General features: G+C 49.4%; 7 protein-coding genes across 11 annotated transcripts; 3 read left to right on the top strand and 4 right to left on the bottom strand.

Moving 5' to 3' along the window:
* Nucleotides 1-575: 575 nt before the first annotated feature.
* On the bottom strand, nt 576-4,114 carry LOC6595180 (RNA exonuclease 1 homolog). Its single transcript, XM_026994963.1, has 6 exons — nt 3,791-4,114; nt 2,457-3,740; nt 1,870-2,389; nt 1,213-1,806; nt 883-1,142; nt 576-820 (listed from the first exon to the last, which is right to left on the bottom strand). The coding sequence occupies exons 1-6, from the start codon at nt 3,900-3,902 to the stop codon at nt 741-743; spliced, it is 2,850 nt and encodes a 949-aa protein (XP_026850764.1). The 5' UTR covers nt 3,903-4,114; the 3' UTR covers nt 576-740.
* Nucleotides 4,115-4,276: 162 nt separating this feature from the next.
* LOC6595181 (peroxisomal carnitine O-octanoyltransferase) lies at nt 4,277-7,680 on the top strand. Of its 3 annotated transcripts, none has more exons than XM_026994919.1 (6): nt 4,277-4,314; nt 5,262-5,661; nt 5,725-6,522; nt 6,582-6,712; nt 6,774-7,190; nt 7,247-7,680. In XM_026994919.1, exons 2-6 carry the CDS (start codon nt 5,284-5,286, stop codon nt 7,377-7,379), a joined length of 1,857 nt encoding a protein of 618 aa, XP_026850720.1. In that variant the 5' UTR covers nt 4,277-4,314; nt 5,262-5,283; the 3' UTR covers nt 7,380-7,680. The 3 variants fall into 3 exon arrangements, with proteins under 3 accessions (XP_026850720.1, XP_026850679.1, XP_002020037.1); XM_026994878.1 differs by lacking the exon at nt 4,277-4,314 and adding an exon at nt 4,413-4,483; XM_002020001.2 differs by lacking the exon at nt 4,277-4,314 and adding an exon at nt 4,792-4,921.
* On the bottom strand, nt 7,607-11,019 carry LOC6595182 (transcription factor SPT20 homolog). The gene is given in 1 exon segment (XM_026994760.1): nt 7,607-11,019. A coding segment is annotated over 1 exon segment (2,652 nt). The 5' UTR covers nt 10,799-11,019; the 3' UTR covers nt 7,607-8,146.
* A 156-nt stretch (nt 11,020-11,175) lies between these two features.
* LOC6595183 (HSPB1-associated protein 1) lies at nt 11,176-12,637 on the top strand. The gene has a single exon (XM_002020003.2). The coding sequence runs from the start codon at nt 11,367-11,369 to the stop codon at nt 12,561-12,563; it is 1,197 nt and encodes a 398-aa protein (XP_002020039.1). The 5' UTR covers nt 11,176-11,366; the 3' UTR covers nt 12,564-12,637.
* On the bottom strand, nt 12,560-15,819 carry LOC6595184 (programmed cell death 6-interacting protein). Its single transcript, XM_026984421.1, has 6 exons — nt 15,563-15,819; nt 15,238-15,356; nt 14,876-15,157; nt 13,225-14,820; nt 12,962-13,156; nt 12,560-12,900 (listed from the first exon to the last, which is right to left on the bottom strand). The coding sequence occupies exons 1-6, from the start codon at nt 15,772-15,774 to the stop codon at nt 12,779-12,781; spliced, it is 2,526 nt and encodes an 841-aa protein (XP_026840222.1). The 5' UTR covers nt 15,775-15,819; the 3' UTR covers nt 12,560-12,778.
* A 3,523-nt stretch (nt 15,820-19,342) lies between these two features.
* Nucleotides 19,343-26,699, bottom strand: LOC6595185. Its single transcript, XM_026984112.1, has 4 exons — nt 26,184-26,699; nt 21,847-22,083; nt 21,275-21,617; nt 19,343-20,090 (listed from the first exon to the last, which is right to left on the bottom strand). Exons 1-4 carry the CDS (start codon nt 26,228-26,230, stop codon nt 19,704-19,706), a joined length of 1,014 nt encoding a protein of 337 aa, XP_026839913.1. The 5' UTR covers nt 26,231-26,699; the 3' UTR covers nt 19,343-19,703.
* Nucleotides 24,127-26,193, top strand: LOC6595186. Of its 3 annotated transcripts, none has more exons than XM_026984111.1 (4): nt 24,127-24,410; nt 24,469-25,680; nt 25,774-25,896; nt 25,942-26,066. In XM_026984111.1, exons 1-4 carry the CDS (start codon nt 24,295-24,297, stop codon nt 26,009-26,011), a joined length of 1,521 nt encoding a protein of 506 aa, XP_026839912.1. In that variant the 5' UTR covers nt 24,127-24,294; the 3' UTR covers nt 26,012-26,066. The 3 variants fall into 3 exon arrangements, with proteins under 3 accessions (XP_026839912.1, XP_026839911.1, XP_026839910.1); XM_026984110.1 differs by having other exon boundaries at nt 24,188-24,410; nt 25,792-25,896; nt 25,962-26,193; XM_026984109.1 differs by having other exon boundaries at nt 24,188-24,410; nt 25,962-26,193.
* Nucleotides 26,700-26,812: the final 113 nt, after the last annotated feature.

Below are 26,812 nucleotides of genomic sequence, written 5' to 3'. Positions count from 1 at the left end.
CGAACCTCTGAGATCTATTGATAGGCCAGAGCAAGATGGACTGAGCAACGAATTTAGCCCTTTCAGGACCAGTGAGAACTATAAAACTTTACTTCAGAAATAGCATGCGCGTAAACTTAATAAAAAATATACCATTCAGGCGCAGTTTTTTATATGGGCAACAAACCAGGATATGTAGGACTTTGATATCTATTTTTTTACTCACAACCTTCGACATTTTTCTTGAGAATCTTCCAAAGCACAGCAATCATGTTTTATTAATTGAACTATTTTATTATAAAGTTCATCGACAGTCCGTTGAGCATTCGTACCCATACAAAGAGCCTCCCTCAAGAATCCAGCACCTGAGGTAATGTGCCCCCCATACCACTCAAAATGCATTGTCATCTGCAAAGACGTTGAGAACAAAAATATTCTGCAACGTCAGTTTGTACGCATCATCCAGTACATCGAGGAATCAATAGAGGTAGGTACTTCGACCATAACGATACGTTTGGAGGAGAAATTCAATCGCAATTGGAAAATAAAGCAAAGCTCAAAGTTTCCCAAACGATTCAAGGCAAAAGGAACTACAATTCTGTGGCTTAACATTTAATATTATATAAATAAAGATTGATCTGATGATGTAGATGGTACGCTTAAAAGCTACGATTTTGATTCCAGAATTGGTTGTGTCGTGGTATACATATTAACAGATGTATGTAATGTAAATGAAACGAAGAGCGAATGGTACGCCCAGCTCAACTGATTTTGTTGCGCAGATAGTATTTAATGAGTTGTATGCAGACCTCGGCATCCTCCGCACTGTCATGACCGGCCTCTGCAGAGGGAATAAGTGCATTAAAGAAGACTGTTTATCATACATACATTCAAAATTCTCACCATTCTCCTGTATAATGCGCTTCAGGTTCTCAATGCAGAGCGTCTTCAAGGCACGCTTCTTGGGCGGCCCCATTTTGTGGGGAAATAGCACTGAGGTGTCCACCACAACGTCATGTATGATCTTCAGGGCCTTCAGATCGCTCTCCAGACTATGGCCCACCAGCACAGTCTTGGCATGGAACATCGACATTAGCACGGCCTGAACATCGCGCAGAGTTCGCGTCTCCTTGGCCAGCATGGACTCTGTGATGCCCGAATAGCTGCAAAGAAACATAATGCATTCAATTAGTAAGCGAAATCAATGTCAGACGCCCAGATTCCTCATCCTACGTTGTGTTGTAGTCCACAATCAGGTTGTCCGGTTTCACCAGAGCATCGTATACCGTCCGCCCATTGATATCCACCACGGTTACGCGCGTCAGCTCGATGCCATGCGTTGTGTAGCACATTTCACAATCCAACGCAAAGATGTCTTTCTTTGTGGGCACTAAGTCTTCGCTTCTTTCGATGGTCTTCACAAAGCAGGTCAATTTATCTGGATCGTAGTAGTCGCTGACATGGTAGTTGCCATAGGTGCAGCCAGGTGTGCCGGCTGGCTGCTGACAACAGCGATGCTGATTGTCTGTGAATCCTCGGCGGTAGCCCGTGCTCTTTGGATGATAGTTGCACATGTCGGAGCCCTGACTTTCGTATATGTTTAGATTGAACACTTTGCCGCAGCGGCTGCAGTAGCGTTCCGTTTCGTTGGGGCGACGATTGGGACGGCAGGCGCGTATGACAGCCGTGCCACGCTTCGGACCAGGCCTTGGATAGCCGTTCTCCACCAGCTGCTCATCGGTGAGGCACAGATCGAATACCATTTCATATGCCTTGACGGCGTCCAAGGCATCGAATGGTTCGCCATTGCCTATGGATGCCAGTTTGCTAAGAGAATTTCACATCTAAGATTATCAATTGATTTGGGCAGAAGAAAACATTGCAACCTACTCCTTCTTTTCCACACTCCAGGACGTGGTCAGGGCCCGCTTCCCACCCAGCATCATCTCGTGCGATACACACTTGCTGGCCACACTCGGACGATTCCCCGCCTCGATGGCCTCCTTCCGCAACTTGTTGATCGCCAGCAGGCAGCTGTTCTTGTAGATGGCCGACGTGTTGCACTTCTTAAAGGCAGCCAGCTCCTCGACCTGTGCCCGCTCCCAGGCATCGGCCAGCTGTGGATAGATAATGACGGACTGCTTCACCATCATCTCGTAATACTGCATCCGTATGTTGTAGGATATCTTGGAGCTCTGCGGCTCCAGCACTGGTGGTTTCTGTGCACTAGCACCGCTGGCTACGGGCGCTGTCTTGTCCAGGGCAGCCGTCGGCTTGTGGGCCATGCGACCCGCGCCCTTGAACGACTGGGCAGGCGTAAAGGCGGGTTTCTTTTCGGCCTGGAGCTCCTGGATCTTCTTCTTTGCCCGAGCTATAGCCACAATATTGGCTACAGGGGCAATGCTGCGAGCTGGAAAAAATTGGATAAACATGCTTGCTTTGTTTTCAGATATTGAATTCCAAAGTTTTCTGCTTACCAGAACGCACTGGTGGAGTTAGGGCACTTCTTGGTATCAGAGGTGTCAGGTGTGAATTGGCCTGGGCCTGCCGCAGTTCTTCCTGTGCCACTCGGACACGCTCCTGAGCCTGCCGCAGCTCCTCTGCCGCGGCATCGCTACGCAGTTTCTCCTGGCGCCGCAGCTCGGTGCGCCTGTCGAAGATCGCCTGCATGGCATTGCGTATGTGATTGGGCTTTTGCACTGTGGCTGGAAGAGGCGCCTTGTATTTATCCGCATTTTCGTGGGCCACACGCCGCTTTTGCAGGGCAGCCGTTGCTGCCTCTGTGAGGGCATCGATGTCCGGTGCGGGCGCCTTCCGTTTGAGGGTGTTCTCGGGCGTTGACTCCGCGTTGTGCATTTGTGCAAATTGAGTCTCGAGCTGATCAAAGATCATCTCACACTGGCGTACTATTTCTCCCTCGGATGTTTCCATCTCAAAGTCAAAGTCCGATTCAATGTCACTATTGGGATTCGCCTTGGATGTTTTTTTGGCAGTCTCTTTTTCTTTTGACGGCTCCGACGGCTCGCTGGCTTTGCTGGAGGATGATTTCGACTTGGAGCTAGAACTGCGAGCCGTTGAACTGGAGCTATGGTGCCTCTTCGACGAGGAAGATGACGAACTGCTCTTGTGCTTGCTGCTGCTGCTGGATTTTTTCTCCTCCCGATGCTTGTCGCTGCTGGACGACTTATGTTTCGAAGACGATGAGGAGGAAGACTTATGCCTGGATGAGCTGGAACTGGATTTGTGCCTCTCCTTGGATCGATCTTTATCCTTGTGCGATGACTTCCTATACTTCTCCTTGTCCCTATCACGTTCTCTACTTGACTTGTGTTTGTGTTTGTGGGTATCGCTACCGCCCGTTTCTCTATCGCTCTTTGGCGCGTCATTCAGTTCCCCCTCTTCCAAGTCCTCTGCTTGCGGCTCCACTTTATCCTCCACCACCGCAGTGGATGGTTCATCAATAACAATCTGCATTTGTTCGTCAATTTCATTTTCGAGATCGGCTTCCCAGTCGCCGCTCGCCCCATTTGTGGCGGCCACCTGAGCAGGCACATAGGCAGGAGCACTACCGGCAGCAGCCTCGGGCTTTTTTTTCGCCGGTGAGGCATTCAATGCCGGCTTTTCTGGATGGTACTCTAGATTGGCCTTTTTCTTCTTTGGGGCGTACATTGTCATCTCCGGCAGCGGCAGGGTGAGCAGCTTCGGCTGAGCCGGCTTGTACTCTGGCACCGGCTCGGCAGGCGGCGCGGCCTCAACATCATCTGCAAGCCACAGGTCTTAATAGGCAGTACATTTACAGCCATGTACTCACCTTTTTTGGCGTGGTGCTTAAAATGACAAAAGGGACGTTTGCAGGTTGCCTCGGTCTCGCTGTCGAAGTAGGGACAGGGAAAGTCCTTAAACAGGCCCGTCGACGGCAACATGACGGCCACTGGTTCGCGTTTTGTTTATCTAGCTGCTCGAGTAAAGCAAGCGTCCCTTCCTAAATTGGCTTTATTTTCCTCCAGCGCTATCTTTTTCGCTCATTTCGTCAGTGTGTGTTATTTGCGGAATCAGATGTTTGAGCTGCCAGATTGTTTGGAGTTGTGTTGTTCTTTTTTTTGGAGTATGGCAGCTCTGTCACCAGCTGTTTCGTGTGCATGAAATATAGAACCCCAGTGGAAAAAAGAAAATATATTTTCTGATACAATTCTAAATGTACTCCACACCCTGTTTTGTATATATTGAATAATGTAAAAAGCATGCATAACTAACAAGTGATAAACTGTTCCAAGTACAAGCTTAAGGTGTTTGTGTAACTTGGCGTCCTGGCGTGCCATGTAAATTCGCCACTGGGTAAGACGCTTGTAAACAAATGATGTCCGCCTCGAGTTCACTGATTTTTTAATTGAAACAATAGTCGACTTTACTGACTTAAGTGCGCAATTGTGACATGTTAGCTGCATACATCTTTTAACGCTTGTCGTCTAGGAATTGCATACCATTGCGCGATAATAGAGTTCAGGTACAAATTTCAGTTTTTATCTTGATGTGACTGTGCGTGTATCCGATCAGGGCTGGCTGTTTTTGGGGGGCGCCTAATTCCCCACGGTGATTATTTGTTCCAATACCAAAGGGCGCCTGGGTGTCATAATATCCTAATGCCGGCCCTGTATCCGATTGATTGTACTCCAATTTCGTCTGCCTGTCTACCTCCCAGCGCGATTATGAATAATCTATTGACGTTTGACGATACATAAATATATGTGTGCTTATCTGAGGTAAACAGGGGAGTGCTGGTAGCCTCCCCCGCGGCTGGTGGGCGCTCTGATAAGAGTTTACCGGCGAAGAGGTTTGCTTTTATAGCATCGCCTGGCCACCGATTAGTCGTACAACGGCACTCTGACGATTCGGGTGTCACCGGGCACAACGCAAACACTTTCACCATCCAAAAAGTCCAAAGGTCAGTAAGTTTTTTGTGGCATTAGTCAGGGATTGGCGTTACGTTGAAGTGCAGTCAAACAGAATGTTTGGGGAGACAAAGTCTACGTCTAATCCACCTAAGGTTCGATTGCACCGAACTCCAATATCATGAGAACGGACTTTGTACGTCTGTGCAGAACGAAGATAGTCTCTCGCTGCTCACATTTTTGGTACTTTGGACCGCCGCAAAAGCAAAAGTTTTCGATATGATCCGAACTCGTTATCTGGTTCATAGGCATATGTATATTTATTTATTGGGGCTACCACACGCAAAGTCATCCTACTAACCAACTAACACTCGCATACTCTCCACTCCACAGATAAGCAAAGCACTTAACCACTATGGATCGGGAAAGCCTATATTTCATGAGCAAGGATGATAAGAACACCTTCGATTTCGATGAGTCCCTGCCTCCGCTTCCGCTGCCGGAGCTGCGAGATACCTTGGAGCGGTACTACACCTGCATCCAGCCCTTTGGCACCCCCGAGGAGTTGGCCCAGGCGAGGAAGTCCATCGATGAGTTTCGGGACGGAGTGGGGGCCGAGCTGCACGAAAAGCTCAAGCAGCGGGCAGCCACAATGAAGAACTGGCTGGGCACCTGGTGGGAGGACTATGGCTATCACTTGCTGCGCCTGCCTCTGTTACCCTACCAGCTCATGACGATGGCCAGCCAGCTGGAGGTGGTGGGGGTCCCAGAGACACCGGAGTATATGCTGAAGGTAAAGAGTCCGCCGCATGTATTTCTTTTTTTTTCGTTTTTTTACGAATCTTTCCACTTTCAGAGCTTCTCACGGATAATATTTCACACTCTGGAGTTTTGGGATCTTACCCGCAATTCGGCCATTAAGCCGCTTTCCTCGAACGGAGGCAAGATCAAGTACTCCTCCGCACTGTACAAACGCTTCTTTTCCACATCTCGTATTCCCGGCGTGGAGCAGGACCACATCGAGAAGCACTTTCTCACTAAGGATGAGGGAAACACGCCAACGCATGTTTTGATTGGCGCCAAGGGCCGTCAATTTGTCATCAATTGCGTGCATGACGATGACACAATTCTCACTGCACCCGAAATTCTTGTAGCTCTGCAGCGTCTGCGCAGCATCTTGGACTACGAACCAGAGGGTGCCGGTGTTCCGATTCTCTCCCATGACGACAGACCCAGCTGGGCCAACAACCGTGCTCGTCTGATGGAGATATCCGATGCCAACAAAGAAACCCTGAAACTGGTGGAGGGGGCTTCCATGGGCATCTGCTGGGATGAGAATACCCCCCAGGACTACGAGGAGTGCTCCCAATTGGGGTTATATGGAGACACCCATAGCCGTTGGGCGGACCACGCCAGCAGCATCATCGCCTACAGGAATGGACGTTACAACTGGACGGGGGAGCACAGTTGCTACGATGGCACCGTGAGTGTCAGCTTTGCCACATTCATGCAGCTAAGCCTGCTTGAGGTGCCAGAGCCCGACTGGAGCCTGGCCGAGAGCGCGCAGGTGGTGGAGCTCCAGGAACTCAAGTTCGAGCTGGACGATACGCTCAAGAGCGAGATTACACGTCTGCGAAAGGAGAAAGACGAGAGGGTTAGTAGGTAGAGGAGGCAAAAAAGGGACTCTATTTGTAAACATTGGCTTTTTATTAGGGCATAGATATCACAGCGACCTTTACGGTGTTCGATGAGTACGGCAAGGACTTTATGAAATCCCAAAGACTGCATCCAGACTCCTTTATTCAGGTGGTCATGCAGTGGACCTACCACCAGATGCACGAAGAGTGAGTAGAGTGGACGATCATTTGGATGCCCCAGTTGAAGATAATACGGGTTACCTTGCAGAATTGCGCCCACATACGAGACCGCTTTGATGCGACAGTATTACAATGGACGAACGGAGACGCTACGCTCCTGCACTGGCGCCGTGGCCGAGTTCCTCAAGGCTTCCGCTGATTCGCGCGTCAGCGATCTCGCCCTGGCCAAGAGCTTTCGCACAGCCGTCGACGATCACAAGCGGGCTATGGACGAAGCGCGCAAGGGCAATGGCATCGACAGGCACTTGTTTGGCCTCTGGTGTGCCGCCTACGAAAACAAATTGGAAATTCCCGCCTTCTACGACGATCCGCTGTATGCGAAGAGCGGCGGTGGTGGCAATTTTGTGCTCTCCTCCAGCACCCTCGGCTTCACGGCCAACGTGGGCTTTGTGGCACCCATGCTGATCGATGGCTATGGCGTGTTCTATTCAATTACCTCTGGAGCGTAAGTTCTTTATGTTATTATAAGCATAACTCCTGATAATGGTTTGTCTTTGATAGTGTCTTCATCAATACCACTGCCTATCGCGACAGCATCAAGACGAGCGCACGAAAGTTTAATGACACCTTCAAGGCCTCGTTCCGCAGGATAAGCGTTCTGCTGGAGCAGCTGGCCAAGGAGTCCAAGCTGTAAACCACCGGCTTAAGGGCTTAGTTTTAAGTGAACAAAAGAGAGTACCATACCTCTTGCAACATTTTACAATAGGTAGTCTTGACTTTATAACACACTTCCATTAGCAGTACATTCTTAGTCGTTCGCTTAAGGGAAATTTGTACAGCGAATCATGGAGAAAATCATTCCTTGAATGCGTGCCCTGGAAAACGTTCCTATTCCCCAAATGTATTGGACACTTTCCGTGCTTCGTGTTAACGTTTATTTCAAATTCAATGTTTGGATTAGTTTACGCAAATACATTTTCGCATGGTAATTTTCATTTTCATTTCGTTTCACTTGTTTAAAATGCGTCTAATTAAGCGAAGGCGCCCAGCCAACTCCACTGTACTTATTTCGATACAATAAGCAAGGGCGGGTACTCCTGTACTGTACTCCGCAGCTGATGATCCTAGATCCTACATACAAGTTCAATTGAAGCTTGGGCTTGGGGTCTAGTATGTTTCGATTTCTACAATTATATATGGGGATAAAGTGTGTGTAACTTTTTTAGTGTTCGTTCAATTACGATTACTTGCGTGTGTGTGTGTGTGTGTGTGCTTAGTGCTGCTAATTACAAATGATTCTCCACACTTTTCTTACGTTTGTTTCTACAAAAAATTAAATTCAAGTCACAGACTTAAAGCCAAAAGTGCAATAAAAAAATCAAAAAAATATCTATTGGGGGCAATAGGCAGCAGCCAAACGCTGATGAGCTGAGTTCCGTCTGAGGGGGTCTTCTATCCGAATTAGTGCTGCTGGCGGTAGTAGCCAATGTGCGGCGGCGGCAGCAGGGCGTAGGCGGGCAAAGGAACTGAGTGCCCAGGGGCGTGGCGCCCGCGCCTTTGCTGCTGCTGTTGCTGCAGCTGCTGATGTTGAAGATTGGCGTACACTCATTCCTGCCCAACAGCCGGCACAGGCTGGAGGTTCTGTTCGGCTGCCGCCAGTGCCGGAAGGATGGGATTGCTATTGGCCACATCCTCCTTGGCACCCGCAGCCGCAGCCTCTCCAGTGGCCGGCGGCTGGAATGCAGGCCGCTGCACAAACATGTTGTCAATGATGTGGTCAATGTTGTCTGTGTGGCCGCCCTCCTCCTTGGCATTGGTCGTCTGGTTGGCATTTGGCCCTGCTAATCCTCCGGGTCGCGCCTTATGCTTCTCGGATGGCGGTAGAATGGGAATCGCATTGGTGGGTCGACGCTGGGGCAAGGCAGCAGGTCGGCTGGTGGTCTGGACAGGCGGCACAAAGTATGTTGTGCCCCCGACCGTATTGTAGTTCTGATGGAAGTTCATGGACGGTGGCGCCTGGCCAGCCACCGCAGCTGGCGGCTGCGCCTGGGCCGGCGGCTGTGGCTGTGGCTGCGTCACCACGGACGTCTGGGCCTGGGCAAAGGCCACAGCTGCCGGTGTGGTGGGCAAGTAGGCGGCACTCGCCGGATTAACATAGGGGGAAGCTGGGGGTACAGTCACCGAAACTGGGACCTGCACAGGCACCGGCACCGGTACCGGATCCGTTCCAGTCACATAATAGGGTGCCGCCTGTGCCTGGGGATAGGCTGCCGCTGGCGGGGCATGTTGCTTTGGTGGCGCTGGCACGGCCGCTGCTGCCGGTCCCAGTTGCAGTGTCTGGAGTTGGGCTTGAATCTCTTGCTGCTGATAGGCAAACTGCATCAGGACATGGGGATCCTGTATCATAATCTGTGAGGGCTGCTGTTGTTGTTGCTGTTGCTGCTGCTGTTGAAGATGCAGCTGCTGCTGTAGTTGTTGTTGCTGCTGCTGCTCTGCCAAGTGCTGGGATGCCTCCTGCTGGGAGCGACGGAGACTGGAGTATCGTTTGGGTGCAGTCCTTGGCTCTGGGACTGCCGGCTGTGGCTGCTGCGTTAGCTGCAGCTGCTGCTGCTGTTGGTTCTGGTTGGCCAGAGAATGCATCTGAACGCTTCCTACATGACTGGGGTCGTTGCGCTGCTGCACCTGCTGCAGTCGCTGCGACAGATTAGTGGTCGAAAGCTGAGTCTGGGGCGCCGCCAGTGGAGGCGGCTGCACCTGCTGTGGGGACTGTCTCGGCTGCTGCTGCTGCGGCGGCTGTTGTTGGCTCTGCTGAAGAATTGGGCCATCCGTCGACTGCCTGCCCTGTCCGTTTGATCTGGGAGTAGATGGCTTCTGATGAGCACGCTCGTTGCGCTGATCCACATGCTCCTGCTCGCGGTCGCGCTCGCGCTCGCGCTCACGTTCTCCCCGGTCTCCCCGCTCATTACGCTCACGACGGTCGGGCGGGGGACCACGATTTGACTTTGGCTTAAACTCCATGGGATTCTGTCGACCCGGACCGCCATTCACGCGCCCATAGTTGCGGTTCTTTGGCTCACGCTCCCTATCCCGATCTCCACGTTCACGCTCGCGCTCTACTTCCTGAGCTCGTGGGGCGGGATTCGAGCCGCTCGCACCGCCTGCACTTCCACCTCCGCCTCCTTGTGGTTTGTCGGCACCGCGTTCTGAGCGGCGATTTTCCTTCTCCTCCCGGAAGGAGGAAGTGCGTGGGCCACGCGGCTTTCGCTCATTTAGTGCCGGGAAGTCCTGAGGTCGGGGTGGCTTGCGTTCTTTGTTGCTGGCCTTCAGATACGCCTGCTCGTCCTCCCAGTTGCGAGAGTACTTGCTGGGGCCACGCGTGTACCTTCTGCGACGTCGGGCACGTGGTGCACAATCCTCATTCCGTATGTCATAGCCATAGGACTGCATGAGCTCCGAGCGCGACTTGGGGGCCTGTTCGCTGGCCTCGAACCTATCATGGGACCAGCGGTCGCCACCAGAGGCCGGCTGCCACTGCTTCATGGTCTTGGAAGCCTGCGATATGGCTGGTGGCTGTCCACTGGGTGTGGTGCCCGAGGCAGAGACCCCGTTGACGTCACCGTTTGACTCTGGTGCTACCTGAGAGCTGTTCTCCGTCTCGGGGACCAGGCAGCCCTCGGTTTCGGCCGTGCGGTCATCGTGCTCATAGAAGGTGCCGCGTTTCGGTATGTACTGCGGATTGCTGCGATCTTCGTCGACTTTCTTCTGCGCCTCGCTGTCGGCCACAGATCTGTCCTGGCAATTGTCGTTGCCGCTGACCGTGCCGCTGTGCCTATCATCCTCGGTGGTCTCGCTGCCCACATCGTCCTCATCCGTCTCCGAATCCTCCTCGCTGCCGCTCTCATCGTCGTCGTCATCGTAGTCCTCGCCGCCCTCCAGATCGCTGGCAGTGTCGTACTCGGAGTCGTGGGGATGGGAGTTGCTCGACGGCTCTTGGTTGGGGGATGTCCCCAGTTCGGCTGTGCTGCTGCTACCACCCCCCGCTTCACTGGCATTTGGTGAGGAGACGGGTATATCGGTCGGCGGAGCCGCAGTCATTTTCTCTACTTCGGCCATCGCGAACAAACTCTTCGATTTTTTATACTTTTTCTGATTCCTTTCTCCTCCGTTCTAGTCAACACGGCTTGCACTCAGATACTCACAGCTCACGGGAGAGTCCCTGAATCTGTCTCAGTGCGATCCTTTGATTTTGTTTAACGATAAATTTCGGGGAAAAGTTTTCGCGAAAACAACGCAATCAGAAAATAGAAAGTGTCTAGGGTTACCTTTCTCCTTGGCTGCCTAGGGTTGGGAAAACTCTTAAGTAGGAATGGCAATCTTGATGAATCTGGATCCAGTCGATAGAGTCGATAGACAAATCAATATTGAGAGTCTGCCGCCACCAGCAATCAGCTGTCGCGACTTATCGAATCACTGCCATCTCAATTGGATTTGTGGGGGAGATTTTCCCGTGGACTGCCGTTTTGACGACCTGCGGCGCACCCAGAACACCCCGGAGGTGCTCTGCACGTGGCACAAGAGCAAATCCGACCATTAATCCGAGCACAGAGCAGACCATCGCTGAAACTGGCCTGGAAACGTCCCCACCGCTGCCGGTGTAATAAGAAATATTTTCGTTGCGGACATGGAGGCTTTGAGCACCCAGCTGAGAGATCTAATACTGAATACCCGAGTGCCTCTGATCATTGACCAGTTCCCGATCGACTGGGAATGCTTCAGGGGATCGCTGCACGACTGGTGCGAACGCTTTGACAAGGAAGCGGCTGGTCCGCCGGCATTCGAGCTCATGTCATTGACGGACTGCAGTACGCCGCAATGGGAGCGAAAGCGGATGAGGGTCAACGACATGAGCATGCAGCAGTTTCTGCGGGACTACGGCTACTTGGAGGATGACCAGACACATTGGGCGGCCTATCAGTACAAGCGAGCCCATGAAGTGCCAGCCAGCTGCTTGAAGGGCATCGACTTTTCTTGCTTTGGGTTTCCGGAACACCAAAACGATTTTACCTTCTGGCTGGGATCGGAACAGGCCAATACACCCTGCCACTACGACACCTTTGGCGTAAACATTGTGGTGCAGGTGTACGGCAGCAAATCGTGGCTGCTCTTTCCACCCGAGACGCCGCTGCAATCAACGCGGGTGCCCTACGAGGAGTCCAGCGTGTACTGTCTGGACAACTTCTATGCCCCTGCGCAGGATAAGCTGCCGCGCTTGCTGGAGTATAGCGATCAGGCCTACCAGTGCACACTGCAGCCAGGCGATGTTCTCATCGTGCCCCGTCACTGGTGGCACTATGTGGAGGCGACGGCGACATCGCTCAGTCTCAACTACTGGGTGCCGCTCAAGGACGACATGGACCTGGCCCTGGACGAGTTTCTGGTCAAGCACATAGTCGAGAGCTTTGTCAAGGGCGAAAGTGAACAGACGAAGCAGTATCTACTGAATCCCAATCAACTGGAGGACGTATCCTCGACGCCCAGCGAACTGTTTGCCCAGTTCCAGCAGGCCGTACAGAATGCCGAGAGCGAGGAGCACAAACGGAAGCTGTGGGAAACCGATTACTTGACTCAATCCAAATTTAGGGAGCTCCTTGCTAGAGTGCGTCTCACCGTTCGGCCCCTGGAGGTGATGCCCAAGGAGGAATACAAGCTCTTGCTGGAGTCCAACTCCAAGCGACTGCAAGCTGAGACGAGAACTGCTGCTGCGAGTTCGCCGATCAGCTCCACATTAGAACTGCTCATCAGCAGTATGTGTGCCCCGCGCACCATTGCGGGCATGAAGCGAGAGTTCTTCCGGAGACTGAGACAGGGCGAGGCGTAATAGCACTAAAAACTTTTATTGTGATACGTGATAATTTGTTGCATATATGAGATTAAAATCCAAGACGCCATCAACATGTATGATACAATTGCAAGCAAACGAACGAAAGCCGGAACAGAAACAAAACACAGAGCATTAAATGCCATGACCACCAATCGCCGCTTCTTGGCCTTGGTTAAACCACAGTGTGGGTATAAATACGGGTGGGATGCGGTTTACCATCCTGGTGGCTTCTGGTTGGGATAGCCGCCTTGCTGTTGGGGAGCATAACTGCCAGGATAGGTGCCATAGTGCCCAGGTGGTGGTCCTTGTGGATAGCCCCCCGGATACTGAAAATCTGCAAATGAAAAGCATTTGCATAAGTGGGGATGCAAATTCCATTCATTTTCAGTACTTACTGCCAGGATATGGGAGCGTGGCGTATGGATTGAAGCTCTGGGGCATCGGTGGAGGAACATACGCTGGATATGGCATTCCTTGCTGGGCGCCATATGGCACTGGCATGCCATGTACCTGGGAAGGATACGGCATATTGGCAGCAGCTGCCGCAGCCGGTACGCTGGGAGCAGAGCCAGCTGGATTGGATGGAATGTCTGTCGAATGGGTGCGAAAAAAGAAAATGTTTTATTATCAAACTGTGATAGGGAATGACTGTACCTACCGCTACCACTGCCCGAGGTGGAGGCATAGTGCGAGGGCAGAGAGGGCGTGGCCGGGCAAGCTTGTCGGCTCGACGCTGTGGTTAGATCCTTCATGAGCTCCTCCTTTTCCGTTTTGCGGGCAAACACAAAGTCGGAGATCTTGTTCTGGAATACGACCAGCAGCTGGGTGAGGTCGTTGTAGAATTTAGTTCCCTCCTGGAGATTGCCGGATAGCTCAATGTAGCTATCGTAGGCCGTGGCCAGTTCCTGGTAGAGGGTGTCGCGCGAGCTGCCACAGCTTCCCGTCTCCGAGACGAATGCTCCATGGGCGCTCTGAATGTCTGCCACCAGGGACTGCTGACGGTCGACGCTCTCCCTCACCTGCTGCTGCAAAGGATTCAGGACCTGGCCAATGCGCGACAACGACAGGGCGGGCTCGTCGATAGCCCCATCCTTCTGCAGAGCAAGCAAGAACTCGTTCTTCATGTCGAACGTGGCCGACTTGAGCTCCGACTCGATGGCATCGCGCTCGGCTTTGATGGTCTCCACATCCTCCATCAGCTGCTTGAGCCGCTGCACGCTGGAGCAGTTTGGATCCACGCTGCCGCTGGCCGAAGGCAGCGACTGCTGGATCTCCTCCGGGGACATAGAAAGCAGCTGGATGCCATTCTGATTGGATTCGAACTTCTGGCGCACAACCTTATCGGCCTCGATGGCATTGTTGATCACCTCGCGATACTTCTTCGCATTGGTACGGAACATCTCCGTAAGCTTATCGGAACTGATGCGCGTCCAGCGCTCTTTGAACTGTGCCCGGAGCTGATTATCCGAGTCGCGCTCCTCGTCGAGCAGCCGCTCCGTTTCGTCCAGAATCTCGCGATTACGATTGAGTAGATCAGGCAGCTCCTTCAGCATTGTCTTGACATTTTCGACACCTCCCTTCTGGCGCACCTCGACCGCCTTCTCCTTCAGGGATGGCGGCAGACCGCTGTTGCTGTCGGCTGTCTCCACAGCCGCCGGAAGGTTTAGGCTCGCCAGCACAGCATTCAGCGTCTGGGTGGACTCACGGAGCTTCATTATCTCCACATTGACAATCTCATTCTTGCGCATATCCGAAGCGGTCAGGGCACGATGCAATTCCACGGGCACGAGGTTGGTGAAGATGTCTCGGAAATTGGATGCCATGGGAGAGGCAATGCCCAGGGACTTTGCCAGCTGTGCTTTGCCCGGAGAGGCGAGCGTGCTCAGCTCTGGTATCATCTCATTGTAAATGAACTCGTTGTCCTTGGTGGACTCGGCCAGGTGGCGCTTGGCGCGACTGAAATACTCGTCCAGGTAGGTCTCGTTGCCGCCCCGCGACTGTGCCGCCTTGAACAGATCGATGGCGTTGCGCAGACGAGCGATCTCTTCCCCAATCTTCTTGGCCGCACGACAGACGAGACTCTGGTAAAGCTGTGTCAAAGCATGGAATCCAGCCTGCTTGCCGGCCACCGTGGGTATCCACTCCTTCTCCCACAGACTGCGCACCGACTCCTTTTGCATGGCGCGCAGAACATCCGCATAGAACTCCTCGCCCTGGCAGCATAGCTTCGCTATGATCAGATTGTTCATGTTATCTGCAAAGAAATTGCAGTTGTGATTCTGCTCGGATAATCCATGGGTTTTAGTTACCTTTGATGGCCTTAAGGATAAACACCTCCTGCGCCTGGGCCACCATCAGGGCCTGCATCACTACGAGCGTGTCCTGGCTGATATCGGGCGTCGGCTCCGATGGCACTGCGGCCGGCGTGGCTCCCTTCAAGTACTGAAATATCCCCGCACTCTGCTGCAGCAGTTTGATGGCCATCTTGAGGCCCTCATCGTTGTCCAGCTGCTGGCTGGCGGCAATGCTGCTCTGCAGGGCCGCAATATTGAAGAGCACACAGACCTTCTCGTACAGCAACGATGTGTGAGCTACAAAGAGAACCAAACCGAACAGAACCGCAAGAGAGTTAATTATGAAATTCCACAACTGAAGATGAGTCACTACTCACTGAGGCTGATTTTGCCACCGAAGATGGAGCCCTTGTCGAAGGCATCTTTCCACTTGAAGGGGATCTGCAATTCGCTGACCGATATCTTTGTCTCCAAAGCGCAGATCTGATCGTAATAGCTGGGCAAACAAAAGCGAAAGGCGAAGAACTATTAAGAGACGACGTCATCCGCTGAGCTTGTTTACGTCTGCCGCAATCACACAGACCCACACATATATACATAGATGGCCCCACAGTGTGTCCGAGTACTCTTTCTCCTATCATGTGCGTGACTCATGCGGAAACTCCAATAAAACCCCCAGTCACAGCCCCCGAAAGTACTTACGCATAGACAACCTCCAGAGAGGCCTCGTATTTCTCAAAGAATTTCCAAATCGCCGTATTGCGTTGTTTCGCAAACTCATTTACAGCCTCCAAATATTTCGCCTTCTCCTCCTCCGAGGCACCATTGTAGGTGCTTTGGATGAGATTGTTCAGCGGCTTCACAATGTCCACCTCCGATGGCTTCTTCAACGGCACACTCAAAAACTTCGACATTTCTAGTTTCACACGGATACGAGCCTAGAACAATTCAAATAAATTGTATTTATTGAAATTGTCAAGTCAAAGAATAAAAGATTTTTTTTATAGTTGTCGCGTTTTGTAAATAAATCGACCTTAGCCCATTTAAGCCCCCTCTATTTAATGAGGTGAACACCTTGAGGGAAACGGCGACAAATGGTACTGGTTGTAAATTCTTCGTGTAGATTACAAAAACTATGACCACGATATTTTACACCTGAACTGCGCTAAGTCTATTAAATTTTCATTATTTTCGGTGGAATATTAAAATACCCCCTTGGTCTGCAATGGGTTAATCAGTCTCCGTCAAGGATTGGAAACTATATTCCTTTTTTATATTCGATTTGATATTACTAGCTATATGGAACCTTTAGCCATGCCCACATAATTTTATCCGATTAATGAATCAACTTTCTACTTAACTGACTTATTTTAACCACTTGCTTTTATTGCATTTTGCGTAAAAAGAGGTTTTAGCGAAATTAGTCAAACATATATTAAGAAGCGAAATAGGTTAATCAAGACAAACGAAAAAGGAACTTCGTTCATATTGCTCAATTTTGATATTCCTTTGAATAATACTGACTAACTAAATCTCTCAGCAATGCCCACATAATTTTATCCCGTTGATGAAAAAATTTTCTACAAGATTGGATAGTTTTTAATCCTTGCTTTTATGGTATTTATTGTAAAAAAAGGTTTCAACGAAAAAGTTCAACAAAAAAAGAGTCGCCATATTGCGTGTAAGCCGTATAATAGGGGTTTGTATACCCTGTTTTGTTAATATTTTATTAAAGTATATATATTGATATAAAGATAAAACGTAACTAATAAAGACCGTTTCTCAAATTTACATTTTTTAGACATATTCATGTATATGATGAGTGTTTTGTATATATGTATATCTCGATCCTGATACCTATTCTTGGTCTCTGCAAGAAGACAATAAGCTTTAAAATATCGTTGAAATATTGAAAATAATATTAAATAATATTGAATAATATTAAAATATATTGAAAAAAAATTGTTTTTGCCTGGGATGACAAACATATTCACAATTCTATAACATCCATTTCCCCCAGGGTATTTGTGTATGGAATGAGACTCAGGTCCTTACCCGATTCAAGTTCGGTTATCGATACTATCGACTGGTTACGAGTGGAGCGCGCCAAATCTAACTTTTTTGAATGTGAGCGACAAGGATTTAAATGTTGCAAACCGGGCCATTACCGATTCAAAAAATACGACGATTCCCTCAATTTTGATCTTCTGTCGAATATCAGCTGGTATTTGAAGTCATGATGCGTGTACAGACCCTTGTATACCCTATTTCGCTAATATAATTTGAAGGTCCTGTTTCCGAACTGTTTTTAAAGCGTAATTCATAAAGAAATTTTCTCAAATTAATATGTTTTAGACATATTTATTCCCGTGCCAAATCTATTTGTAGAATCCGGGTGTATGGGACGGAAATTATTAAAAAAAAATTTAATCAACAATTCAAGCGGAACTAGAGAAGGTAATTTTTGAAAATAACATAAGAACCGAGTACAAATTGTTTGATTTGCACGGATTCCCAATTGGATAGGCAGTTGCGCGTCAGTTGATTTTGACCTTAAAGAAGTTGGAGAGACCATATAAATCCAATTTTTTCCAGGTACAAGTGAGCTGTATAAATGGGAACTAGACATTCGTATTCAGCGATTAGCTCAAACCATAATGAAGCTCTACCTAGGACTCCTTTTGGCCGTTGTCTTGCCGCTTCTTATATCTGCAAAGAGGGCGGATCCCCCACTCGGACCTTATGCCGAAAATTAAAAGAAAAGATTATAGAACTTTCTGTACCCTTATGTCATTAAAATGAACAATATGTGAGCTTGGCTGGGTCATCCTGAATGTATATAAATCAAAATGCGCGCCAAACAATCGATTAGTGCTAACTCCAGCAGCTCAACAGACAATGTCGCCAGGTGGCGCCTAATACCACAGCCGTTACGTTTGAACATCAATTTAAATCAAGCACTAAGATTAAGTCATCTTATTATCTTAAGCACAGCGCGTATGCCTTGGACAGGAGTCAAGCTGCTCCCAAACAGGTACGTTATGTAAATACAATTAGCTGCAATGTTAGTTTAATTAGTTAGAATTTCGGAATTACATAATTACAATCAAGATTGCGTGAAGAACGAGTTCTGCGGATCAACTTCTGAGCTTATGCCCCGCATGCAAACGACTGCGCTCGGCGTAGATCTTGTTATTGTCGCATATCGTGGACTCGCTTCGGTTTGGTTTGGTTTTGAGTGGTATGGTGTGGTGTGTCTGTGGCAGTGGCTGGGTACCTAGGACTTGGTCGTGGCAACAGTTTGAGATAATTATTTTGATATGACAAGCGGAAATGGCGTTAACATGTTGCAACTTCTGCCTCCAACAACGATACTACAACTGTGTGCCAGTGATAGCCAGACACTTGTCCGTGCTTTCGGCTTAAGAAATGGCACATTTAGACAAACGAATGTTATCCGACATTTGATTGCGGTAACTGTTATTTGCATTACCGCCTAGTGGAGGCCAACAAAGCAATTTCCATTGATGAAGGCCATAAAATTTCAATGCCTTGCCGTCGGGCCCAGCCTCAGCCATACGCGTCCTGGCGGCTTTCGACAGTAATCAGTTGACGGCATTTGTCATAAAAGTGATTTATGTGTGTTTCATTCTCTGGTCCGTGGCTCTTTTTGCCTACTACAAAACTACAAGTCATTAAATCTACTTAAGCCGCGCACTCAATACGACAGACCAGACCCTCGTTCTCGTACGTACGCATTCTGATGGGGATACGATACGGGTGAAAAGTTCAACGTACGTGAGTCAGCAGCGGCAGCCCGCAAACGCAGGAAGGCATAAGCCGCGAAAACAATTATGCGGCAGAGTCGCCAAAAAAGACAACAGAAACAGAAAAAAATATGGGAAATTAAGTGAAGAGAAGAAAAGCCAAACAACATTATTTATGCGGCAGTTTGAAGGTGTGCGCCACATCTCCCATTATATCTGCGACTTTTTGTCGTTGTTAAGATTATTATTATTATTATTCTTGTTACTTATTACGACCTGGCGCTGGGCTTATAAATATGTATCTATATCTGAATTTTGAATCTCTGCCAAATGAGATATTGCGCATGCGCACGATCGCCTCGCTTCCGTTTCCATTTCTCGCCGGTGCAGATCTTTCGCAAAGGGTTCGTTCGCAGTGAGAGAACACGATCAGGCTTATGTCTTATGGCTTATGGCTTATATAATTAGCAGACGACTGCGCTGCTGGCTCAAGAGTCTCGTTCTTCGCCGTCGCCCAAAATTTGCCAGACACTCGCCCCACCTTTTTGTGGCTTACTTCTACCTTTGTCAAAGTCAACAAACTGAACAGGGAACAGAACCCAGACAACAGACAACAGACAGCAGACAGTACCGCCTCTTTGTCGCTTCTTTGTCTGATTCAGTGGAGAGGTCGTGGAGTAGTAAAGACCCTTGAATGCATTTAAAAATCAGTCAATATTTATTTATCAAAACAAAATCGTACATGCACTTAAACCTAGCATTGATATTTGCCATAATTTATTGCTTTCCGCAGATGCTTAGCAGCTAAAATGCAGTTCGGAATTGTCCGTCCCCGGTATTGATGCAGTGGGGACCATGGACCATCCCGACGCTGTTATTGTATTCTTTGCGTTTATAAAAATAGATTTCACACGCCCAACTGTTGGACAGCAAATGCGGTCGAGTATTATACAAGGATTGCCATTACAATCCTAGTCGAAACTGGACGGAAGTGTTCTAAAGTAGAAGTAGAAGTTAAATAGAATAGGGGAATAGGAATAGATGACCGCCAGGCGGGGAGCTATGGGCTGATTAGATTATGATATGATGTTGTGATAGAACTGCGGCTTGCTCTGGTGCTCCTTGATGACATAGAAGCCCTTGGGCTTCCCATTGCCGGCAAAGTACTTGTGGAAACTCTGCTTGCTGACCGCCTGCGAGGGGGCATAGTATGTGGGCGACTTCGGTTTGAGGGACTTCTTGTACTTGGACTTGCCGCTGCTGGTGGTTATTGATTTCTCCATGGTCTCATTTTCCCAGGGCTTGCGCCAGGTTGGTATATTCTCGATGTCCAGCAGCCGGTTGCGGTCTGATGCCGAGACGTGGGCAAAGTGCGGCTTCTTCTGCAGTGCCTGCTTCAGCACCGGCAGGTTCCAGTGGTAGATGCGACCCGGCCGACCATTCGAGCTGAAGGGAAATGAGACCTGCAATTGAAAAACTCACTGATTAGACAACATTACGCACGGACTGGACTGGACTGGACTCGCGACTCGCGACTCGTAGACTGGCGTCCCATAAATCAGCTCGGGACACGGAGTACGGACTGGCTGGCGTCTATATTAGGCTCAACGGTGATCAGTGACTAGTGGCTAGTGGCGGTTGGTGGTTGGTGGCTGGTGGCTTCTCTGTGGGACTGACTCTAACAAATTGCATTTTTAATTGAAGCTCGGAGTTGGTTAATGGCTTGCATATTAATTTCTGGTTCATGTGGCATCACTCCAAAGAGCCAAACCTCCAGCAGGAGTCGTGAGAGCGTAATAATTTTCGTGCCTCTGTTCGGGAAGCATCCACATGTTGCCTGCCTGCTGGATGTTCCCTGTTTTCTGTCCCACATCCACTGACATTGACACTTGCCGCATTAATTCTGCACACACAACAAACCCAAGCCCCAACAGCAACAGCTACAAGCCAAAAGGCAATGTATTACAACTGGGAATGCGGCATACACTTGCTCGACTGAGGGATACCCAGTGGACAGACAGAATGACAGCTGGAGAGCAGAGAGGGAAAACCCTATGTCAATGCTATTTATAGGCCTGCCCAAGATACCCATTTTGGGAATACAACAAATTATGTGGAACTGCAGCTTGGAGAGGGAGCTGCAGTTGCAGTTGCAGTTGCAGTTGAAGCTTGTATGTCGGTCGGCCATCATCAGCAGTTCAGCAGCTCAGCAGCTGAGGTCCAACTTTAGTCTTGGTTTTACTTACAAGTATTTCCCGTCTATATGGGTGACTACCATGACTGCACGTCTCCATGTCTCCCATGTCTGTTGCCATCGGCCCAAATGGGTAATCCATTTTCTGCTTCTCTCTTTCGACAACTTCTTTGGTTTCTACTGCATCTCTCTATCTCTCTCTCTCTCTCTTTTGCAATTTGTTTTATGCGCATGCGCGGCCGATGTTTATCACCAGTTGCCCAGAACCAGAGTCGAGAGTCAACATCAGAGCCAGAACCCAGAACCCAGAAACCCCCAGCCAACCCATGTGGCTTGGCTGGCCATCCATCGAGCCAGTTCTGGCCAAGAGGGAGACGCGAGTGCGAGTGCGAGTGCGAGTGCATTGCTGGCATTGTGTGCGTCTATGGTGTAACCTAATGGAATCCCGTTTACCTTTTTCCCGTTAGCTTTCAACGCCGACGCCTCCGTTGCGGTTGTGGTTGCCGCTGCCGCTGATGCTGTGGCCGGGGCTTGTGTGGCAGATCTTCTCGAGGCTGCTGCCACTGCCGCCGCTTCCATCTTCTTGGGTGCGTTGCCTTTTTGGCTGCTGCTGCTGCCGCCGATCGGTGGTGCATTGTGTGGCACGGCATTGGGTCCTGCATAGTAGTGCATATTTGGCGGCAATTTGATGATGAACATGTGTGAATCATCGCGCGAGGCATGGCGTCGTGACTCAACGGCCAAACGTTTCCGGTTGTGGCTGTTGGGAGCCTTCACCTTCATGAAGCCCATTTGGCTGCAACACAGAGGGGAAAGAGGCAAACAGAGAGTGTAACAGAGGTTAGCCGCCAAGCCGCAGAAGATGGTTGCAGGCAGAGAGCGGGAGCGAGGTATTTCCATGAATATTTCATTATGTAATTTATGGCCTTAGTGCCGGGCACAAAAACAGTGCTTTAATTAAGCCCAAAATAAGAGGCGTGCAACATTATTCCCCCTCCCCTGCCCTGCCTCCACTGGCTACTCACCCGAGGAGCTTCTTATTGAGGCCATGTGCGCTTCTGGCCAGCTGCTTCTTCTGCTGCTTGGCCCCTGTTACAGCCACTCCTTGTTGCAGTTGCAGTTGCAGCGTCTGCTGGTGTTTGTCCTGCTGCTGCCTCTTGATTTTGTGCATGTGCGCCACATCCTTGGCCAGTGCCGAACGACTGCTGCTGCTGCTGCTGCTGCCCTGCGCCGCGGCAGCTAGACAAACGAGGCAGCAGAATCTGAACAGAAATAAAATGAAATTACTTTTATGGCTGTCGTTTTATACGCTGGCATTATTTGCTGTTGTATTTTATGTGCGAAATTCTAGAGGGGATTAGGCTCCATGCGGTTTTGATTGGACCCTGCTGACCAGGCACCAGGCACGCCATACCACCAGCTCCCTACTCCCGGTTTCTGCTCCTGCTCCTTCACAGGGTTCAGGGTCAATCAGTCGGCAAAGGCGGCAGGCTTTGTCAAGTGCCCCGGACTTCAGGTCTTCATTATGTTCTTCTTTTTTTTTTTAGCTCTTTTTTTGTCGAGGGGTAAAGTGTAACCCAAGAGATGACTTTAACAGAGGGTCCCGCCCTCTTTGAAATTGTACACCTTCGGACGCACGGATGGACACTGCCTGCCCCAGAGACCAGTGGGGGTTTTCCGAGGAAGAGGGGTTCTCTTGGGCTCTCGTTCCCGTTCTGCTTCCTCTGGTGTGGCAGTGTCAAGTAATGATACCAGCACGGAAGAAAGCGTACAACAAAGCAGATAAAAATGCAAATAAGCACGTACAATTACAGCACACTAGTGAGAGAGTAGGAAAGAAGATAGAAAGAGAGAGCTTGGTGAGGGAAATGGAGAGCGATCAGAGATGGAGAGCTGGGAAATGGAAAACCCATGAAGGCGTGAGAGCATTAGATGAAATTCCAAGTTCTAACTATCTCCCAGGGTGTTCCAATCACTGATACGGAGGCCTGAGGAGGATAGTATATCAGTAGTATAATGCACTACACTGAGCGAAAAGACTACACATAGAAATGTGTATAGGAGTAATGAGTAATTATAGTATAGGTTATCTATCTAACAGAAAGAGATATCCATAAGATATATTTATACGTTTTTAAACCTTAAAGGCCTACGCTCTATTCTGGATATTTTATCTGGGTGCAATTTTTTTCCCTCAGTGTTCGATTTACAGCACTCCGAATGGCATGCCATGGAATGTCTTAGGTCAGCGTTTGACAAACTGTTCCCAGAGAACCATCGAGAGCCTCTTAAGAGAGATCTTCTCATTGGATACTTTGTCAAGTCAAGAAATGTTATTGACCGACTAAGCAGTTGGCTTGGAGCGTCTTCGTTTTTAGTTTTCCGTTTTGTTTTTTTTTCGAGGTACTTCAATCGCCTCTTGGCTCTTGGCGGTCTCTGGTCGACACAAATTATAATGGAAATTGGCCAAGTTTTATGCAATAAATGTAACCGAAGGCCACAAGACGTGCATGGCATTTCTGAGCCTCGGTCTCGGTCTGAGTCGCGCACTCCACATAATGCATGCAAAGAGGAGCCTTAGAAGGAGAAGCTGCATAAATTCCAAGTGGGAAGACACAAGGCACACAAAGGAAGCCATGCCTCTGGGCGGGATTAGAGGCACGCTGATGGATGGTCAGGCCGGGCCGGGCAGGGCCGGGTCGGAGCTCCAATCCTCTCTCCTCCAATCGATTTTTGTATGTTTTTGTGCATGGATTGCAAATCCAATCGAAAGGCGCTCAAATCAACACGTATTTAGCAGTGGCCACCACATGCTGCTGCCGAGGTCCAGACCCAACTTCATCCAAACACCCGAGGCAGGGACTCAAACTCCGACTCCGACTCCGACTCCTGCCACATGGCCTTTGTATCCTCTGTGCCTGTGTGTCTGTGTTGTGGTTTTTGTGGCCATTTTCATGTTAACTTCGAATTGATAAATTGCAGAATAAGTGAATGCATTTTTGTTGCTGTTGCTGCTGCCGCTGCTGTCGCTTCTGCTGTCGTCCTGCCTCCATCCCCATCCTGTACCACTCCTGAGTGCAACATATGCGGCATTTTTGAATTATTAATGAATCGCCAGCACAAAGGAGCCCGCAAGCCATACACACAAACAGCAGGAACAACATGGTACCACCGACCTGGGCAGCCACGGGGAACGATGCACAGATTGCGTGTTGGGTTGGATATTTAAAGACAAATTTCAAAATTACAAAAGGGTTTCGTGTGAAAATTCGATTGGAAGTAGCAAACTTAGTAGGTTGTTCATTAGAATTCCATGAATCCATTTAGTCATATATCATTATAGCTCCGTTCAGCTCCGTTCAGCTCCGTTCAGCTCCGCCAGCCATCAACCTAATATTCCTACATAACAAATATCAATTTTTTTTGTCTAAATTGAAAAGTTGAGAGCTTTGAGCGAATACCAATAAGATAAAATGGGACGCAATCTGAATATACAAATCGATTTGAAGGAGCTACTGGCAAAGTCCATGGCCGATGGTCCAAGCGGCAGTCACCATGGCCAGTGGCGAGTGCCGTGCGGCAAAGTGAGGTAAGTGTGAACGGGGTTCTTGAAGCCAGGACGGATGGACTCATGTCGGCCCCCTCAGATATGCCGTGCATTATACCATGAAGAATGGTCTACTCACAATTCTAAACATAAGGAGGAGGAGGTGCACTCCCAGTCGGTTGAGTCGCATTGCAAAGCGTCTCCGGCGGTTGATGCAGGCGAAGAAAACACCACAAGTGACCTTTAAGAATAGAGGCACCCAAACGCTTAAATCTAGGAAATTCCAGAAGACCAAAAGCAGCCAAACCCTTGATCCAGCGATGATCCAGAAGACCAAAGGCAGTCAGACTATTGATCCGGTGATGATTCGGGAAACCAAAGGGAGCCAAACGATTGATCCAACTATGATCCAGAAGACCAACGGCAGCCAAACTGATCCGACAACCATTCAGGAGACGAAAGGCAGCCAAACCCCCTGTTCCTCGATGAACCAAGGGACTAAGGCCAGTCAAGCACCAGAGTCTCAAACGATTCTAGAAACCACAGGCAGCCAAACATCTGATACGATCATGATCCAAGACAACAAAGCCAGCCAATTCCCAGAGTCGCCAAGGATCCAGATGGCCAAAGCCAGCCAAACCTCTCAACTGGCAACGAGCCAGGTGCCCAAATGCAGCCAAACGCGTCAATTGGAGCAAAGAACAGTGGAGGTGGACACGATTGACCTCATTCTGATGTACTCCAGCTATCAGCAGACATTAAACATCGAACAAAAGTCCATCGGTAGCCAGGGACAGGCTCCGAATTGCAATACCATATCCACGCAATGGATTCCTAATACAGGAGACAATGGCAATCAAACTAGCCCGGATATCTGCTGTGTGGGCATCCAGACAGTGCGGGGAAATAACTGCGTGGCCGTGCAAACCACGACTAATAACCGATCCTTGCACACCCAGACCACGACCACATACGTTGAGGCAGAGGTACAGAAGCCGCTCTTGGATGCCTTGAACGTAATCCACCAAGACTTTCAAAACCTAACTGGCCTCATCGAAAACGAGATGATGCACACAGTCAATCAGCTGGTGGAGCTCAGTCTAATGGAGGTGAAGGAGCTACGATTAGAAGCCGATCGGCACAAAGAGGGCTTAATAGAGCCACCGACCACACCCACGCCGTCGTGCGAACAGATCGGGGATACACTTCCAGTTGCAGAGTTGTTGTGCGAACAGATCGGGGATACACTTCCAGTGGTGGAGGCTCCTTCGGAAAAGGCGGACAAGGCTAAGGCCAAATGCCAGTTGAGAAGGTATTAAACGACTATTTACACTTGATTTTAAACTCCATAACTATACTCATTCGATAAACATAACCATAAAAATTCCTACAATCAACCGAATAGTCTCCACTCTGCTCTTAGGACTGCCTCTGAGTCTGCAAGGAAGCGTCGTTTTGGTCTCACCTATACCAAAAGGCTTGTCAAAGCGCCACACTGCAGTCTACCACGGCTCTGGATGCCCATCGAGTAGGTGACTCAGAGGCGACCCAGCCGACACACAATAATCCATAGATTTCCCTACCCTTTCCCAGCTGCCAGGAGTACAGCACGCAGACCGATGACTTGGATGAGCTCGAGATGAAGGTCTTGTTCACCGGCACAGACGCATTCACCCAGACCGAGAAGAAGCGGCGGGGCTGGATGAAGTTGGTATAAAACTAAAAAGGAAGGAAGCCACGGACACTGCCGGACCCTACTCCTCCTCACAGACAGACAGACAGACAGACATACAGACATACAGACACCAGACTTACCCGAGCAACCAGGCCGCAGCATATGTCCTCACCATTGTTGCACTCATATCTCTCGTTGAACTTCTTCTTTAGTTTTCGTTTGGTTTTGGCACTTTTTCGTTTGCAAGTTAAATCAGAGACGACGACTCCCAATCTGTGCGGCTGTATTTGTGGCTGTGGCGCCAAACGGCTGGCCAATGCATCTATGAGAATCGCGTGCAGCTTTGGGATGCGGAATCCGGGACCCGTATGATATATAGCCAAAGAGTTTGCAAATAAACCCGCAGACACGTCCGCACACGATAAAATCTCGCAAAAGACTGAATGGACGAGGCCGGCCAACGTTGCCGAAGCCACCTCTCCCTGGATGATGTTGGGTATTTCAGCTTTGTGGCAGCTCGTGCATTGTGGCAATGACAAAACTTGTTTAGTTAAACCAACTGTGGGAGGCACACTCTCACCTGAATAGCCCGTGATCTGATTCCCCTTTGCAAAATGTTAATTTGTTTACAAATAAAATTATAATGTTATGAAAAAGAACAATGTATATCTTTAAGATTGAAATTGAAAACTATTAATTGGATCTGATTTCAAAAGTTTTACCTCTTATGAATAGATGAATCGATAAAAAAGTTGTATTCTAGTTTTTA

The sequence above is a fragment of the Drosophila persimilis genome, unplaced genomic scaffold, assembly GCF_003286085.1.
Source record: "Drosophila persimilis strain 14011-0111.01,24,50 unplaced genomic scaffold, DperRS2 tig00000000-arrow-pilon, whole genome shotgun sequence".
NCBI classification, from domain to species: Eukaryota; Metazoa; Arthropoda; class Insecta; order Diptera; family Drosophilidae; genus Drosophila; species Drosophila persimilis.
This window is presented reverse-complemented; position numbering and strand designations above follow the sequence as displayed.

Bases quoted from the DNA above. Each gene is read 5' to 3' on its own strand.
- LOC6595184 (XM_026984421.1), bottom strand. From the start codon at position 15,774: ATGTCGAAGTTTTTGAGTGTGCCGTTGAAGAAGCCATCGGAGGTGGAC. The intron at 14,821-14,875 runs GTAACTAAAACC...ATTTCTTTGCAG, and splicing joins TATCCTTAAGGCCATCAAAG to ATAACATGAACAATCTGATC. The intron at 12,901-12,961 runs GTAAGTACTGAA...TTTCATTTGCAG, and splicing joins CACGCTCCCATATCCTGGCA to ATTTTCAGTATCCGGGGGGC.
- LOC6595185 (XM_026984112.1), bottom strand. From the start codon at position 26,230: ATGAGTGCAACAATGGTGAGGACATATGCTGCGGCCTGGTTGCTCGG. The intron at 21,618-21,846 runs GTGAGTAGCCAG...TCTGTGTTGCAG, and splicing joins CTCAATAAGAAGCTCCTCGG to CCAAATGGGCTTCATGAAGG. The intron at 20,091-21,274 runs GTAAACGGGATT...TTTCAATTGCAG, and splicing joins TGAAAGCTAACGGGAAAAAG to GTCTCATTTCCCTTCAGCTC.
- LOC6595180 (XM_026994963.1), bottom strand. From the start codon at position 3,902: ATGTTGCCGTCGACGGGCCTGTTTAAGGACTTTCCCTGTCCCTACTTC. The intron at 1,807-1,869 runs GTAGGTTGCAAT...AAATTCTCTTAG, and splicing joins TGGAGTGTGGAAAAGAAGGA to CAAACTGGCATCCATAGGCA. The intron at 1,143-1,212 runs GTAGGATGAGGA...GTTTCTTTGCAG, and splicing joins ATTGTGGACTACAACACAAC to CTATTCGGGCATCACAGAGT.
- LOC6595183 (XM_002020003.2), top strand. From the start codon at position 11,367: ATGGAGGCTTTGAGCACCCAGCTGAGAGATCTAATACTGAATACCCGA.
- LOC6595181 (XM_026994919.1), top strand. From the start codon at position 5,284: ATGGATCGGGAAAGCCTATATTTCATGAGCAAGGATGATAAGAACACC. The intron at 6,523-6,581 runs GTTAGTAGGTAG...GCTTTTTATTAG, and splicing joins GAAAGGAGAAAGACGAGAGG to GGCATAGATATCACAGCGAC. The intron at 6,713-6,773 runs GTGAGTAGAGTG...GTTACCTTGCAG, and splicing joins TACCACCAGATGCACGAAGA to AATTGCGCCCACATACGAGA.
- LOC6595186 (XM_026984109.1), top strand. From the start codon at position 24,295: ATGGGACGCAATCTGAATATACAAATCGATTTGAAGGAGCTACTGGCA. The intron at 24,411-24,468 runs GTAAGTGTGAAC...CGGCCCCCTCAG, and splicing joins GTGCCGTGCGGCAAAGTGAG to ATATGCCGTGCATTATACCA. The intron at 25,681-25,773 runs GTATTAAACGAC...TCAACCGAATAG, and splicing joins GCCAAATGCCAGTTGAGAAG to TCTCCACTCTGCTCTTAGGA.